At 41.7% G+C, this 18,061-nt stretch overlaps 2 protein-coding genes across 3 annotated transcripts; both read right to left on the bottom strand.

Annotated features, from left to right (window-relative positions):
* Nucleotides 1-4: 4 nt before the first annotated feature.
* nit2 (nitrilase family, member 2) lies at nt 5-5,820 on the bottom strand. Its single transcript, XM_071487088.1, has 10 exons — nt 5,528-5,820; nt 5,226-5,344; nt 4,466-4,586; nt 3,645-3,733; nt 3,423-3,516; nt 3,256-3,330; nt 3,088-3,166; nt 2,647-2,745; nt 2,022-2,077; nt 5-495 (listed from the first exon to the last, which is right to left on the bottom strand). Exons 1-10 carry the CDS (start codon nt 5,553-5,555, stop codon nt 395-397), a joined length of 861 nt encoding a protein of 286 aa, XP_071343189.1. The 5' UTR covers nt 5,556-5,820; the 3' UTR covers nt 5-394.
* Nucleotides 5,821-6,339: 519 nt separating this feature from the next.
* On the bottom strand, nt 6,340-17,662 carry tbc1d23 (TBC1 domain family, member 23). Of its 2 annotated transcripts, XM_071487078.1 has the most exons (19): nt 17,521-17,662; nt 16,192-16,303; nt 14,969-15,074; nt 13,700-13,904; nt 13,484-13,607; nt 13,245-13,369; nt 13,104-13,150; nt 12,910-13,013; nt 12,627-12,749; nt 12,409-12,501; nt 12,156-12,326; nt 12,027-12,069; nt 11,828-11,934; nt 11,145-11,287; nt 10,588-10,632; nt 9,730-9,818; nt 9,492-9,627; nt 9,104-9,298; nt 6,340-8,340 (listed from the first exon to the last, which is right to left on the bottom strand). In XM_071487078.1, the coding sequence occupies exons 1-19, from the start codon at nt 17,556-17,558 to the stop codon at nt 8,256-8,258; spliced, it is 2,091 nt and encodes a 696-aa protein (XP_071343179.1). In that variant the 5' UTR covers nt 17,559-17,662; the 3' UTR covers nt 6,340-8,255. The 2 variants fall into 2 exon arrangements, with proteins under 2 accessions (XP_071343179.1, XP_071343180.1); XM_071487079.1 differs by lacking the exon at nt 10,588-10,632.
* Between the last annotated feature and the right edge of the window lie 399 nt (nt 17,663-18,061).

The following is an 18,061-nucleotide window of genomic DNA, read 5'->3' as shown; positions in this document are numbered from 1 at the left end:
ATCACATTTTTTTTCATTTCAAATCTGTGAAGCCACAATCAACAAACATCTTTCAAGAGCCAAAAAAGACAGAAATAATTCTGGTAAAAATAGTTTCACTCTGAAGTTAATCTGAAGCAGATTAAAAAATAAGATGTAACCAGAAATGATATATGACTTCACTGCTCGTCAAATCTGTCAGTTTCCTGTTGATCACTAGACGTTTTAAAGAAGTAATCACAGTTCCATCCTGAAGGGGTCGGCAGCATTACTGCGCTCAAATCACTGGGAATCAATCAGCGCCCACCCCAGCTGCACTTCCTGTTTCCACAATTAAGAGTCTTGGGAGGAAGACGACGGTTTGCAGCAGAGACCTGGTGCATGGTCTGTGTTTGGTTCCTTCGCAGCTGGTTCCTCAGCTGGATCCTTCCTGCACAGACGTGACGGCGTAGAGGTCGTCACGACGCTGAGCTGTGATTGGGATCTGCTGCCGGATGTCGGCCAAATACTGCAGATCTGGGGACACAGGTTTAACACAGAGTCAAATTATACAGACAGTGGACACGGTGATGCAAACCAGTACAGCTGCCCTGCAGTAATGACCTTAATGAAGCAGGTTGTTAGAAAAATGTTTCTACTGAGTCATTTTCAGTCTGGAGTTTGTGTTGTTGCAGCTCTGATCATTTTCAGGTGTTTCTTTTATTTTCCCTTTGATAAAAGAATGAACAGACTGACTTATTACGACAGAAATTAACTTTAAATAAACACCTGCTTCACACAGTCTCTATGAAGTGAATTGACACACTGTCCTGGTTTATTATCCTCTACAGTAGAAGTGTTGCTCTCATTGTGTCAAAACCCAGTTTCTCCAATCAGAGACAAGACAGGAGTAAATTTCAGGAGAAATGTGGACTCCACAGGAGTGATTATTTTAGGTTTCACACAACTATCACACAATCACACTCTCATGAATTTCCAAAGACCAGACAAATAATGGAAGTGACAACTCATCTCCTTCCTATATGACACAATCTTTTCATATACCCACAACAGACACAACTGAAGCTTCTTGAATTTCTGATGCGATTTGGGAAAATAGAGAGAAACCATCACTGTTCCATAAAATCCAGGCACGGCCTCATTCAGTGTAAACTCATCTACAGGCTCTGTTATTCTGAACTAAATCACACAGTAGGTTGTATTTACAGATGTTTCTCCAGTTTGTGATAAATGCAATGACACTGCATCCCTCACACCATATCCGCGTATTCTGCCTCAACTTACGGGGTTATTGGTGGGAAACTTTTCACAGTCATCACAGAGCTCATCAGACAGCGCATTGATCCAGACGCTCCTCTCACACTATTTCAGGTGTCAGACTGATCACTCACACTGTTGAGGAACCAACAGCAGTTCCTTTTATATGGATTATTAACAGCAACACAGCTTCTCCTGATGAAAAATCAGGTCCCTGATCTCGCAAACTCTCTGCACCTTTTTAAGAACAGAAGATCCCACTTTGACAAGATCTGAGGCCTCTTTATCGGTTTATCTTAAAAGGAAGAGTTGATGCTAAGTAAGCCACTCCTGTATCTTTTTTCTGGTTTTCTAATATTTCTTTTTAAATGAGTGTTTCAGATTCGTCCCCTCAATCAATGTATTGATGAACAGACTGGAAAAACCTGGAGAACATTAACAAGCTGTTCAATTATTTGCACCTTCTCCAATAAAACTAGACAAAAAAATGTAGATGATTTGTTTCATCTTAAAGTGTACAGTGCTTTTACAGCACCGAGCTTCATCATTCCACTAATTTTTCTCACAGTCTAATCAAACGTGTTCCAGACATGACCAAACAGATGATGTGCCACCCGGAGTCTGTCGGCTTTGCCAACACTACAGAAAAGAGGTGAGATGCATCGCTGCCTTATCATCTGGATCTCATCAGTGCAGCTCGTCTGAAAGACGTCACTGACAGAAACCAGCCTGAGTTTGTTATTCTCCTGTTCAAACACAGACGAGCCGACCGCTCCTCCACTCACCGATATCAGCGTAAATAACAGCCTCCTCTGGCCCGGCCTTGGAGATCACTTCTCCCCTGCAGAGACAGACGCAAAGATCACAACTCTGTTAAACTAAACACAGACAGAGCAGGGTGTCGATGGGGATTATCGGAGACACAGAGTCATTACTGTTTTTTAAGCAGTGGAGTGTCACCACGTACATTTATTCAACTACTGTATTGTACATGAGTATCTAAAGGTCAAATTTATTATTCATTTTTTACATAGTGTTCAGCCCAAAAAATAATGAAATAACATTTTACATTTGACGTGATGTTTTTTCTGCATGATGAAAACTAATACTTTGATGCTTTAGTACAACCTGTCAGTATAATAAAAGACTTTTACTTCAGGTTCTATTCCTGCTTTTACTGTTAAGTAACTGATCTGGAAACTTCCTCCACCACTGCTGCGTCTGCTGCTTCCTTCCTCACCTGCGGACGCTCACATGCAGCCTTCCTGTTAAACACCTCACACCTGTCACAGCCGCTCTAGCACCTTATCTCTCTCCATCTCTCGTCTCTTCCTTCTGACCACACGACTCAATCACACATACTCTGAGCCGAGCAGACGACACGCCGACCAACATGTTGCTGGTTCTTACCACGGGTTTACGACGGTGCTGTGACCCCAGGCCACATATGAAGCAGTCTCATCTCTGGCAGGTGATGCTGTGGCCACGTACACCTGGTTATCCAGCGCCCTGCTCAGGAGACAACAAGCAGCGACAGCAGTGGTATCAACAACAGATTAGCATAGGAGTAATGTTAACATCAGCAGCTCATGTGATATATTAGATAAACATTGAGCTTTAGCTGCAGACTGGAGCTATGTCCTCTTTCTTGTTCCTCTTCTTCCACAGTTAATGTGACCTCTGTTTGTCTTCCTCCACTCAAATTTCACGACGCTGATCTCAGTCCACAGTTTGGAAGATTTTGTTGCCTTATGGTTAAGATGAGTTCAAACTGAAGATACAGAATAGTTTTCAAAAGCAAATGCTAAGTGTGTTTTCACTCCGGCGATGGGGATGTATTCTGAGCCTGACCTCCCCCTCTGCAGGAGCTCCCAGTGCGCTGGACCAGTCGTCATGTTGAAGGCTCCAGGGTAGACCAGCAGCTGACAGCCTGAGGACAGCAGGACAACCCGATCAGCTACCTCGCCCACCACTGAAGACATCGTCATCCACTAATGCCCAATACTTCGGCACGCTCACCTCTCCTGCTGTAGAGCTGTGCGAGCTCTGCAAACCTCATGTCGTAGCAAATCCCCACACCCACTTTACAGAACGCTGTGGGAGGAGACACAGAAACCAAACAGATCAAAAGTGATGCTCATCCAGCTGCAGGGGGATCACAGCTGGAGTCCGGAGACGTCACTCACGTGTTTCAAACATTGACAGACTGTCGCCTGGACTCAGCGTCTCAGACTCCTGGAAGCGAATTTTTCCTGGAACGTCGATGTCAAAGAGGTGAATCTAGACAGAGGGAGCAGATGAGGAGAAAGACGTGGATGTTGCAGACGTCCTGCTATAATCTCTCTAAGGTCATTAAGAAGTTTGAACAAATTACTAACAACCAAACACCGAACTTGACGCACACGTACCTTCCTGTGTTTGAGAATCAGCTCGCCATCAGGACCAAACACTGTGCAGCTGTTATACAACTTCCCTCCGTCCTCTTCAGGGATGGATCCTGGTGAGTAAGACGTCACATGATTAACTCCTCCACTGCACAAAAACATGTACGATTTTTACATTTTTTAGTATTGTAGTATGTAGTGCTACTGCTACATCACTTCCCCAGCTTCCTCTTAATTATGCCATATTATTATTATTATTATTATATTACAGACTGTGGTGTAAATGGTTAAACATCCAGTTACCAAATATTTAATCTTCATCAGAGTTCATTTAAACGCTACTAAAACTTTTAATGATTCGTATAGAAGTCAAAGCCAGACAGACTAACACACAGCGTCTGCACTGAGTTTGTCTATTAACTCTGCTGTTGGTGGAGAATGAAAGTTAACCTTTAACTTCTTTAACACTCACACCAAAACATGTTGTATAGTGTTTATATTCAAAGGGAACAGTCGCACAATGTGTCACTCTCTGCATTTAAAGAGTTTATCATAAACTACTGTATATTTTCTCAAGTGAAACTGGAAAAATAAACATATTAGATTACAAAATAATAAAAAACAAAAGAAGAGCAGTGAAGTTGGTGTTTATATCAAGTAGCCAGAGTTATTCAAGTGAAAGGCTTTTCATAGTCCTGTGTTTGTTATCCCAGAGCGAGCTATTTGACATTTGAACTCTTTTCACTCATGATCACACAATAATACCGTGAGGTGAATATGTACAGGGGCCTTCAGTGTCAGCAGAGAGCTGGATTAGGTCAGTCCAGGTACAGACGTCTGCCTACCTCCCACTAGATACACCTTATTCTCCCTCGCCGCCTCTGACAGCACCTGGGTGGACTCTCCTGGGATCCTCTCAGCGTACGGGGAGAAGAAGCTGGTTCCATAAGGAGAATTGAAGCATTCCTGTATTGACCACAGTGAGAGACCATCAAGTTTACAGCGACTGACTTGTGACGTGGACCCTTTACTCAGACTGCAGTGAAGACTTTGGGATCGGATTTCATCGGTGGTGGCAAACTATCTCTATGTCTCTATAAACCGGAAGGTACGCCGAGCAGTCTGGGGTGTGTGGGTCTCTACCTCCACCTGTTCAGATGTATTGTGGGAAGTTGGAGAAGGATCATGTCTTTTGGACTTTACATTTCATAATGTGAACATAAACTGCACATGAGGTACTACACTCAAACGTTTGAGGATAAGTTCATCATGTTTCAAGTCTGTCTCAAACTAACCTCACCTCCCCTGGATCCTCCTCACCTCCATGCTGACTGTCCGTGTGTGAAATTCTTTTCTTTTAGCATTGTGCACTAAAAGTTTAAACTCTAGTAGAAATCCTCTCGATTTGTCCAACTGTTATATTGTCTTTCATTTCTCACATAAAATCACACAAGTAGTGTCAGTCCCTCACAGTCAGTGTGGACAGGAACATTTGATAACACTGTAGATCTGCATGTGGGCATGTGTCAGCCTCTTTCAGGCAGACTTGGATAGATTTGGAACCAGCACCAGCCCCCCCCCCCCCCCCCCCCCTCCCCCCCTCACCGGCAGCAGCACCACCTTGCTGCCTTGCCCGGCGGCCTCCTCCACCAGCCTCCGGGCTCTGCTCAGGTTGTCGGCCTTGACGCTGGACACCTGCAGCTGCACCACAGCCAGACGGAACTCTGACAACACAAAGCGCCGTCAGTGCGTTTCTGCCACAACTTCATCATCACTGTGCAACACTTGAAGGAGGTAACTGTGCTATAAATGCCCTCGGCTGCGATGCATAGCAGTTAAAAACATGTTCAATATATATTCAGTGATTTATATATAAAATAACACACAATAGAAAACTTTACACTTACTGGACATTGCTTTGGCTAAAGTTGACATTTATGCACAACAGTCCTGTTTGGCTTCACAGTCCAGAGCAGGCAGGGCAAGTGATTCCGGGTGGCTGCTTGGTTTTCAAAATAAGAGTGTGTAGCGGTTTTGAGACTTCAGTGAGGTCCGGTAAAATAAAACACAAAGCTACAAAACAATGCTGATAAACTTCCGTAAATGTAATTTGATTGTTGTTATTATTTAAAGTCACTCTGCGACAAACACTGGCGCTTACATAACGTTCAGACCCTTTAATGTGAAGTTTAGAGACGCTGTTACGTCAGCAGGGGGTGGGTGTTTAGCTGCCAATCCAGTTTCAGTGCGGAGCTCCTTCATTGGTTAACAGAACCAACAGGAAATATTAGCTTCAAATTAACATAGTGCACAGAAATGGACATGGCTGAAACTCTGTGTTTATAACAAACAGAATTACATCTGACTTAACATTTAGACTGTGCGGCTTTTGACAACTATTCTTTTGAATTATTCTGCTTTACATTGCTAGGGGCTCTCTTTCTCTTTGGAAAAATATTTGTATACTTTTCTTAAACATACAGAAATCCTGTAATTCCTGTTCCACTGCAGCTTATTCACAAGTCAGAAACAAGCCTCTTCTATGGCTTTGTACAGTGCAACTTTTGTTCTTTTGAGGATGTAGGAAAAATGGGGATTTTACCCTATGAAAGGTCTCTGTTGTACTGTAGCTTTTTATGAAGATCACAGCAAATATAACCACTAATTTAATCTACATACCTGTCAAATGCCAGTGTACAAATGACTATAATTCCACGTGTGCAGTCGAATAATCTCCATTTATTAAAAACAGAAATGCTTAGAAAATAACAGCAGTACAGTAAGGTGCAAATTACACTTGAGACATGTTGCATTTCGACTAGTGGTTGACATCCTTTGCCAGTGATGTTACAGAGTAATGTAAAGACTCCCAGTCAAGGATGTTCCAGTCATCAGAATACTGAGAAGTATCACAAAATTACAAATTACAACACAATGCATGGGATACACAGGAATGCTATGAAGGACTGGAGTGAAGAAAGACCAGATTTAAGAGTAATAATTAATTCAAGTTTTGCTTTTTGTTGCCCATGTTTTGATGTGCCATGTGTTTTACTCATGACTTCTTCTCTCATTTTTAAAGGATAAAAAAATTTAACTGGAGCCGTGAGGAAGATGCTGCATCACTATAGAGGCTCTGACACTTTAAACCCAGGCTGCCTACACAACAAGACCTCAACGCAAATGAATACGTAAGCCAGAACAAAGCGAGTAAAGTCTGAAACAGATTTTAAGATTAGATGAGAAGCAGCGATACACTGTGATATGCTGCCACTGCTGGTGCCGATATACACGTTACAGCCATGAGGCCAAAGGCAACAGTGGCAAGCAAACTAAAGCTTAGTTATGACGAATGCAATGGACAAGACTCATTTTAATTCCCGTCAGTGCTGTGCTTCAAAGTGTCAAGCACAGACCTTGCTGCAGTGAGCTTTTCTCTATAATTAGTATGGCGGTGCTTCAATTACAGTTATAGCCTTCTTCATTATCAGCAAATAATTTCACACAGGCATTGTGAGTGGGAAAATCATTCACACACTGAATCTGAATGGGATGGAAAATACTATGGCGCTCAGGCTCTTACTAACTACAATCACTGAACCTCCTGTTGTAATACCAACGTAGACCAGAGGGGCTGTGAACTTTCGGAGAGCTACATCCGACTGCTATGAGATGAGGTTAATTCATTATTATATGTAAAAGCAGAGAATAAATTATCTCCCAGAAACTCTGTAAAAGGCTCACTTCTTACTCTAGAAAGAAGGGGAACTTCAAACCTTGTGAGCTGGTTTAGAAGCCAGTTTTAAGTTTCACTGCATATTCTAACCATCAGGATATGCTTTCAAAACGACATTGCAAAGGTCTGTGCTGATATAGAGCAGTTTATACGATATATACATCACATATTTATAAACACCCTCAAATGATTTCTATTTAAGGCTGCCTGCTGGAAAAGAAAAGTTATCAAAAACAGTTGTTGCGGCAGGAAACCTGCCTCATGTGCCAGCACTGCTTTTTTTTTTTTTTTTTTTTTGGGATGTGCATCTTTATGTTGAGTTTGCTGACTCATGCTCACGTCCTGACCAGAACAATGATCATTAAATCTACTGAACACATCTGAAAAGTAAACTAAGAGTCGTGACTGAACTGCATTACTGTCCACTACATAACAAAGGGGTCAGAATCAAGAGGTGAAAAGAAAAGGTCAGTCAGACAGATGATGATTGAACAGGTTTGCCACTGGTCGGTCAGTACGCTACGTTAAGGCCAGAGGGAAATTGCCAAAGTGGAAATGCACTGTAATGAGATCCCATGTTTTATCAAGAGTAACTTAAACATACACTATAACCAATATTTTTAAATTAGTGTAAGATAATGGTTTGACGACTGCAGAGCACCTAAGTATTTCAACACACACAGCCTGTCCCACAGGTCTGCAGTCAGCGGTGTGCCCCCCATGTCCCAAACACAGACACACAGGGCTTTACAGTCAACACTGCACTGGATCTGTCCAGGAGGGAGGACAGCCGAGGGAGAGCAGGAGAAGGTTTCACTTTTGGCAGACGGAGACTCTTCTTATAGTTTATGTCACAGCTGTCCGCCGTGATCCCCCCATCGCAACACTGTCACCTCCCTTTACGAGCTCTCCAGAGCATCTAGGACTTTCATGATCTGCTGCTTGATAACCTTGGTGGCGTCACCTGCGTTTGGTATCAAATACCTGAGAGAAGGAAGGGAAAGAAGACATAACTCAGAGATTTCGATGGAATATTTTAACAGTTTGTGAAATTTGCTGAACTTGCTTTCTCGCTGAGTTACATGAGAACATTAATACCACTCTCATGTCTCTACACTAAATATGAGGCTACAGTCAGCAGACGATTAGCTTAGCTTAGCATAAAGACTAAAACTGTTTCCTGATACAGCATGTAGCTCCCCATTAAACCACAAATCATTATGTTTACATCTCTGTTTGTGTACACATTAAGCAGATGACATGTGGCACAATGTGTTTGCTGGTGAGATTAAAAGGTGTTTGTAGGGGTATTTGAAATGTTGGGAAGAGCCAGGCTAGCTGTTTCCTTAGCTATCCAGCCTTATACTGAGCTAAGCTATTTTCCCGCTGGCCCCAGTTTCATGTTTAGTGTCGTAGTATCAATCTTCTCATCAAACTCTCAGCAAGAACGGAGATAAGCACGTTTCCAAAAATGTTGTTCACTCCTTTAAGGTTTCAATTCCTGTTTATTTTTCCTTTGAGTTGAAAGAAAAAAGCTCCCTCCCCTGTGACATCTTGTGATTACATCTTAAATGACTTGACAGAAGGCAAATGAAAGCTCAGAAAGACCAAACAGGTAATAAGTGTCCTGCATGAATACAGCCTTTTTAAAAAGCGAAGTGTATTTTATTAATATAGTCACACCCACTCAAGGTTTTTTTCATCAGTCAGATTTAAAGTTTGAAATCTGCAGGTGTAAAAAACGCACCTCTCTACTGCTGATATCTCCACTCCAGCTGAGTTGTTGGTGCCAAACTTGAAGGTGATCAGTTCAGGGTGCTTCTTTTTGGATGTGATCTTCACCACAGAGTTAAGTGCTTGTCTGGACTGGATGTAGGCAAAGCCTTTTCTTGAGGCGATCTCCCTCAGGCAGTACATGTGAGTCACTGTGATCAACAAGTGGCTGGAAACACAAAATAACAGAGTGAGTATTAAATCTCTTTGAGGGAAGTGGGAATTAGTCACGTTTAAATGCAACTTCCCCTATGACTTGCCCAATCCTCACTCCAACTCCCATGACAGCTGTGGAGGATGGGTGTCATGAGGAATATCTTTACACACATCACCAGAGTCATTCAGGCAGGCGACCCACTCACCTCGGGAACATGTGACCAGTTTCTTTCACCTCATTACATGGAATGTGATGCTTTACATCGGGTTTGTTTATCCAGGTCTGAATGTTGACAATCTCCTTCCTGTCGTCGTCTGACATGGACGAACTGTCGATCTCATCTACACAGAGAAGAGGTTGAGAGTCATAATCTGTTTTTCAAAAATAAAAGCTCCCACATTATTTTAGTATTTTCACTGTGGCTACATTTACTGTGAGTTCACCTGTGTCATACTCCTCTTCATCCCCAATACTGAACACAGGCTTCACACCTCGGTAGGGTTTGCCAACACGGTCGCTGCTGCTCACGTGCCTGGAGATGGAAAGAAAATGGGGCAACTTAGAGCTTTGCATCATTGCCAAGGGAAGGAGGCCTGTGATGAAAAGTGACATTTAAATACACATAACAGCAGGGTTGCACACAAATAGCAATGGCATGAGGATCTCCAGGCTGGAGTAAATATGATTAGCCCACTACTACCATAGGTTCTGCTGTTAAATACAAAGAAAGAGGTTAAATGACACTTTGCTACTGGATATCAAGAGTTACAGATTAGTTATTGAATGATAATCAGGGCTATTTGCAGTATCATAAAACATGGTTTTAATCTTAGTGGTAGGTTTTCATTATTCTGCATAGCCCCAGTTATCATCTAAAAGAACAATGAAATGAAAAGACAGACTGTTCAGTGCATTTCCAAACAAACAGCAGTGAAGCTGTGGGTTCTCCATAAAACGCCTTAGTTACTCAGACCAGAAAGAGACAGTGAGTTGTGGATGTAGAGATGACTCAATGCTTCCTGAAAGGCCACAGCAGTTTCAACAGTGAAAACTTTAGAACAGCGCTACATGTTAGTGAAAGCATGAAGACAGATCTTAAGAAACGTCTCGTTCGCAGCCTACCCAGACTGTATGGGAATGTGTAGTGCTATTGTATGAGTAAGCAGTGTTGGCAGAGATGCTGCTACTAAGCATGCATTAATGTGACACAGGCCACGTGTCCTACAACCCCGGGGGCTGGTGCAGGTCTGCAGCCAGTGGGCATGCTGGTGACAAACAGCCTGATGTCAGGGAGCTCTTACCGATCTGGAATCACCTTCTCTGGCCAAGGCAGATTGAAAGATATTCTAGCATGGAATAAGGCACAAGGAACGGTGGACTTAAGGTAAAACACAACAACACTGTAAAACTGAATGTCAGTTACAGATGTCAAAATGACCACATTTACAGTAGTCCAGTCACTGTTCACATCAGTCCACTGTGTATAATGTGAAAGGCAGCTCAGGTTCATAGGAGACAGTGTTTCAAACATTTTTACTGACTACATCAGGTATAAACACACATCAATCCCAATTCTCACACAGTGGCCTGACTTCTTATTAGCCACCCAATAAGAGTCCAACTATGTGAAACCAACACCATTGATTACATTACAGCGATTGTCTATAAGTGACAGGAATCACACATTTGAAAACCTCCTGAATATCAAATTTTGTCCTTACAAAAGTAAATCAAAGCAAAGCTCAGTGTTAATGTTAATAACAAACAAGAAGTAAAGGGAAACTGCGTGATGTAGCAAAGGTTTCACAAGATATCACCATGTTTTTGTGTCACTATAGAGGGGAGACTGGGTCCTCACCTGTCTACAGGGGTGGAGGTATTCTCAATGAAGCTGATCATCTTCTCCTTTACGTTCACTGACTTGGACTTGAGAGCAAATGTCATTTTGTTGACCAAGGACTTGACGCCTTTGCTGTCTCCAGGGCTGCTCAGAGACTCTCCCTGTGAAAAAGAACATGGAGAATGCTCAGTCAGTGATGCTCCTCATGATAAACCCTGTTCACAGTCTTTGGTTTTTTTATGACTTGCAATTTTTATTTTGAAATACAACATCAGTAGTTCATACAACTACCAAGTCCCACCCCACCCAAACACAGGCCTAATGCTAATTCCCCTGTTGGCCCCACCCCTCCATTGTGCACGCTCCCGCTTAGGGTAGAGTGTCTGATTTGTTTGGTGGGTCGAGGGCTAGTGGTCATCTAGCCCTCCAAGCCCTTTTTTCAGATGCAGACTCCTAACAAACACAAGATAACTCGATCCTGAGAGAAAATACACAGGTAAAACTCCCACATATAACTAATCAATATTATCAATGTACCTCCACCTCATCCTTTCACTTACACATTTATAAAAGAAATATACCTGCCCCACAAGAGGAACTACTTAATTGTCCTCCTACACATCCTGTGTGACATTTATTCATATTCCGCAACTTTTCCTAACCCTGTCATCACTGTCTTTTCAACGTCTCTGGTCACTTACATCAGCAGAGCTGAGGCTGCTGTGAGATCCTGACGTGCTGACGATCCAGTGCACGTATGAAGAGTCGAGGCCTTCGACATTCATGTCTACCAGATGCTGTTGGAGGGCTGGAATCACACAGACCTCAGTCAGTTTTCATTTCTTACCCATATCCAATAAACTGTACATGTAGATATCACATTCACCTACAGGCACTTACCCATGAAACCTCCTTTTGCGATGCTGACATATTCTTTGTTTTTCTGCAGGAAGGCAAAGATCTTTGTTAAGAACATGTAAATTTATTACTTTTATCAAACTGTGCAACAATTTGTGTTTCCACACACACCTGCAGGAAATGAGCCAACACCATGTTCATGTACATGTCCTCCTCCTCCCTCCCACTGCCCATGAAGCAGAGGTGCTCTCCGCTGGCGATGGAGCCCGACTCTAAAGACTGTTTCTGAGCCTCCAACAGGGATTTCACAGACAGTGCAAACTCAGACGGATTCTGGAGCATCTGTTGGAAGAAAGGAACAAATGTATTACTTCATATTCACTATATATTTCATGTACATGTTCACAGAGAATCAATCTCTTACCAGGTCGGAGTCCAGGTGGAAGGCCGTGGACAGGTGCCCAGCGTTGTACTGCTCTGCAGGCCGACAGTCCACCACAAAGAAGCGTACCCCATCCTGAGAGTAAAATCCATTATTATCACATTATCCTCTCTGTCCTGCTTCTCACATGGCTAACTCTGAAAGGTCAATCATTTCCTCGCTTGTTTAAATGAGTTAAATGAAACCCGAGTGTTACTGACCTGCTGCAGCTGGTTGGCCTGCAGGATTTCAGGGACAGACACAGGGAGACACAGAGCCTGACTCAGGTCAATGTCCTCCTCTTTCAGAGCCACCAGGCTGCTACCAAACAGATTCTGATTCATCTACCGGAGCAGAAAAGGCAAAGACACGACAATTGTTTTCAAACAACGACTTCCCTTGTGCAGCTTCCCTCGCCTCTTTGTTAGCTTGTTGTTGGCTATCTAACTCTACTCTACTGCATGGATCAAAAACAAGATTCTTCATTTGCACACAGCACTTTACCTTTCTGAGCGACAGAGGGGTCTTGCTCTGGTAATACTGAGCCAGAGAAAACAAATCTTCAATGTCTTCGGATTCCAGGAGAGAAGGAAACGCCTCCAGCATTTCTGTGACAGAGAGATCCTGGTTCATTTCCTGTGTTTTAACCAGATACAGAGAAAATCCACTAATAAAAAAAGACAGGAGGCCAAACTTACTGATGATGTCCTCCTTGCTGTCTCCTTCTTGTGCAAGGATGGACTCTCTGAGGGTGAAACAAACACAGACAAATCAAATATACATTTATGGTTCCTTAGTATGATGGTGTTTCTGTGTAGCTTCCAACAGCAGCTGCCTACTTGGCATTGACGAGCATGATGAGCAGGAGGAAGAAGATGAGGAAGGGGTCAGCCTGCTGGAGGTAGGAGTCCCACAAGGCCTGGGTGACATCAGGAAGGCAGTGACTGGAAAACAAACTGCCCAGCTATGGGGGAAAGATAAACACAGACACACAGTTGAGACAGGGCTACATGTATATGAACTTTCTGAATCACCAGGATATGACATGTGAGGTGAATGTGAAGACAGAAATACTGACCCAGTTGATGGCGTAGGAGTCAGGTGTGATCTTTTTGGTGTCCAAGAAGGAGCAGAGCTCTGGCTCATGGTACTGTAGCAGTAGTCTGTACAGGTGGAAGGGTCGGCCGTTTGGCACACAGTCCCTGAAACAAACATAGTTTTGCAGGCGTTACAGTTAAAGGTTGCGTCTCTATGTGAGCAGGATGGGAAGGACAGCAACGGTCAGATGATTCACCTGGGGATGTATTTGTTCATGACAGCGTAGAAGCAGTTGTAGAGGTCACTGCGGGGAAGCTGAAGCCCCAGTAAAGGTTGGAGCAGGTGCGGCCAGCTCAGCTCGGGAGTGAAGGTAATGTTGCGCGACTTACAGTAGAAAGTGATGACCGATTCAACATCAGACACCATGTCACTCCTCTCTTCCTCAGATACTCCCAGCTGATCTAAACACAGGGACCAAGGAAGGGCTTAGTTGTGTTTTTCGATTAACATCTTGTGCAAAATGCAGCAAGCAACATTTGACTTTCAAAAAGCAGAAAAACCTCAAGTTACATTTTACACAACTATTAAAATATACATAAAAGAGCTTTTTCTCTGTCTGCCTAGTTTTTCTAATCAGAGGTTTTCTATTTTGAGCTGCTCCTCTCAACTTGTCAGAAGAGCAGAAAGTCGTTTATTCTTCTGAAATCCTGAGGATGTTCTTTAGATACTGACAGACTTTGAGACCTAAAATAACTTAATACATTCTTCTTCTCTCCTGCTGCTTACAGGTGTGTGCATCTACATGTGTGTGTCCTGTCTACTGCTTTGACTTGAGACACACATTAACCAGAGAGTAATGGAAACTGTCCTGAGGATGTTTTGGGATCTAAGTTATATGTATCCATGAAAGGATTAATGAAAGACGACTTTTGTTGCCATTTGTTGATGTCTCCTTTTCTGCAAAAGTTTTTTCAGCCATTTATAAGTAAAATACTCATAGACATGCTGTCTGCAAATAAACTCATGATGAAAGGACAGAATGTATGAATGTAATGAATAGCTTCTTCCCATCTGCTATCAGCCTTATCAACAAGGCTAGAGAGCCCCACTGTTGCTGATCCCCAATTGCACCAATCACCAGAAAAGATTCCTTGTATGTGAAAACATACTTGGCAATAAAACTGATTCTGATTCTGATTCTGATGTGTTAATTACTGTAAATGTAGTATTTAAGGTAAGTGGCACAAAACTGACCATTTCTCTATTGGTGTTAAACCTCTTCTGAACAATCCAACAATCTAGAAATACTCACTCAGTAATAATTGTATTATCAACAGCATTTTGTACTTGAACATTTGTTAACCTTTGGTTACATAATGATGGAAATTCTCATCCTGGACCTGCACAAACTGCAAGCAGCTAACTTCATTCTGTTCATGTTTGGGAGCTGACTGTGTACTTTCATTGCTCCATTCCCAAAAAACAGCATTGTGTCGAGGAGTCAGAGGCACATGCATTTACTCACCAATCAGCTGTTGACTGCGGTTATGAATGAGTGTCTGTTCTGGTAAATCAAAGACGCCGTCCCAGGGAGACAGACTGTCTCCTTTTCCAGAGACATTTAAAGCGATCTGCCAACACAAAACAAGGAGGCACTGCTAAACATACAGAAACCGAGTGAGCAGGGGACACTTGATAAACGCACATCAAACACTGATCTTCACTTCAGTATAACGTGATATTAACTGGTGGTATTATTTATAGAGATCTGCACCTGCAGACACAGATGCAGATTTCAAAATCCAACAGCATGTGCAATCTCAACAAAGTCCTTGTAACAAAATTAACAAGCTTCAGTTTCTTACCAGACGATCACGGTTACAAACAATGCAACACCATCTAAGAGTTGGTTAGTTATATTTAACTAATAATTTACATGTCTAAGTTCATGGGAACTGTTGCAGATACAACAGATGAACAAAAATAGAAATGTTGGACATTCTTAGAAAAATTGTTCTATTTTTTTCTACAAACTCAGGACATTTCAAGCTGTGTTTCTGTCCAGAACAAAATAACTAACTAATAATATACAATATCTTCAGATGGGACAGTGAACATTATGTTGACTGATTATATCTCTACACAACACAGCCATAACTTGTGTCTTCCATTGATTTCCAAGTAAAAATATAATTGTAATGTAAACATTAGGGTTTTAAAGTTCAGAATACTTTATGGGTTATTAATGGGTCAATATGAGAACCAATACATGTGCCTCTCAAGTTAACAGACATTAATGCTGCCTAATACTTTCCTTTTAAACTTATTTAAAATACATTATTATATTTTAAAGATAATTTATTCACCTAATATAATTTAATACTGACAATTGTATTAATTTTTAAATATGAACCTTTCATCATTGCGGACATGCTTCATGTATAAAATATGTTGTAGGTATGTGGTTTCAGACTGAACTAATACCTAACATGTGGGTGTGTCATGAAGAGATTACAGGCTTCACATCATTTGAGCATTAGATGCTGGTGTTTCCAGTCTGTTGACTTAAGCCTGACGTCGGTGATTCCCACTTATACTTAGACTTACAGTCATACACACACAATATCTTGCTGATTATGAGCTTTTACACGTTTGTGTTTCAAACTACAGTAACAATAATTATAAGTGCTTTTTGTAGTAGGCAGTCATTTTCAGCTTGTGTGGACTGACTACTGTTGTGTTCCTCACCTTCCACATCTTGGCCTTGTGTTGAGCTGAATTTTCCTGGACCGGGATGATGCCTCTCTCCATCTCCATGTCAGAACCGCCAGAGTCCAGAGCCTCAACTAGATCCTGGTCCCTGAGGGGGCATGGACAGCACACAGTTACTATGGTTTTTTAAGCGTTTTCCACAAAGTATAAACAAAGTGTAAAAGACAACATTTCTGTTCAGGGCAATAACTCATAACAGAAAACGCTGAGCGATGTATGAATGTTTCCCACTTCTCATCTTTCACTATAATAATAAGGTGTTTGTAACCACTTTAATTTATACTGTGAATCATGTTCACAGATTTGTAGAGGTGAAATAAGTAGTGACTTAATTGAGCAGACAATCAACAGAAAATGAAATGATGATTATTTCAACCATCAATTAATCTGATCAAGTAAAATGACCCAACACTGAATGGTTACAGCTTCTTTAATGAGAGAATCTGCTGCTTTTCTGTGTTTAACATTAGTGTGTATTACCTGGAGTTTTACAACGTTTGGTCAAACAAAATAAGCAACTGTGTCTCTTCGGTCTATGATAATCTGTAATCAGCCCTTGTAATTACATTTGACATTAATCAGTGAATCAACAGTAAAATAAAATCAGTTATCTGTTACAATCTGATGTAATCACTGATAATGCGAGCAGACTGATAATTGGTTGTATTTTCACTATTTTATGCAGTGCAATGTGGTGAACATTAAACAGGATCACTGAACAGGTGATGTAGTTAAAAGATATGGGAATCACCGAGCTGTTGCACTAATTTTAGACAAGTCCTGACAACTCCCGCATTTTTCTGACCAGTTCGTACCGATACTTGTATCATGTAATGTGATTATATCTGAATGTAGCACATGAGGTGAGAACCACACTGGGGTCAGGTCTGGTTCGGTTCAGTTTAAAACGGAGCAGAACTCGACAAACACCGGCTGTGTGGCTAGTTATTGTTAGCTTGCTAGCTAACATTCTTTGTACATAAACTTGTTAATACTAGAAAGAAAGTGATGAAACGTTGTATATTTTTGACTAATATTTTCAGCTGCTCTTGTTTCCCTCTCCGTCTTGGTGCTTTGGCTGTTAAACAAAACCAACTTGGCTATTTAACATTAGCTGGCTAGCTGCTGAGCAGTAACGGTACCAAACTGATTCCGGACTGACGTCCATCGTCAGCGGAGCAGATTTACAATTCACACTCATGTTTAGTTACTTTATGTGAAATTCTGGCACATGAAGCCGACACGAATATTTGACAATCAAAATAACGCCTCTTATATTATTACTGCGATAACAAATTGTCTCACCAGCTGCCCTGAAGAGCTTCCTCCACGGCGTCCGCCATTGTTGTGTTGACGGAGACACGTCAAATGCCGTCAACACGGCCCATATGTCGCGCAACGCTGTCATTGATTAATGATCAACTTTTAACAATTGTAATAGATAGGAAATAGACCTTTTTTTCTGACGGTATGGTCGTGGTCAAGAAGGTGAAATGCTACATTTGACAGTCCATATCTTATAATATCAAACCCTCCTTTTTCATTATAATAGGAAAAAAAAAACAAGTGTTAGTACAACTATTAACAATGGCCGTGATTTACTTAAATATCCCAGTGAACCATGACAGTGAGCCAGTGTGCACAACAGCAGGACTTTTAAACTGAAGCAGCGAAATGGAATTCAGCCATCACCAAATTGTGTTAATTACACCTACACTTTTCTTACATTAACATGCCTTCAGAACAAAAGACTCATTATAGTTAGGCTTATTTGTAAGATGGACACTTCCTGTTTAAACTTAACATTAAAGGTGCTAAATGTAAGGTTTGCCATTGCTACATAGCC

Source organism: Trachinotus anak, unplaced genomic scaffold, assembly GCF_046630095.1.
Source record: "Trachinotus anak isolate AG129_WGS33_773 ecotype Australia unplaced genomic scaffold, CSIRO_AGI_Tana_v1 ptg000010l, whole genome shotgun sequence".
In the NCBI taxonomy this organism is placed as follows: domain Eukaryota; kingdom Metazoa; phylum Chordata; class Actinopteri; order Carangiformes; family Carangidae; genus Trachinotus; species Trachinotus anak.
This window is presented reverse-complemented; position numbering and strand designations above follow the sequence as displayed.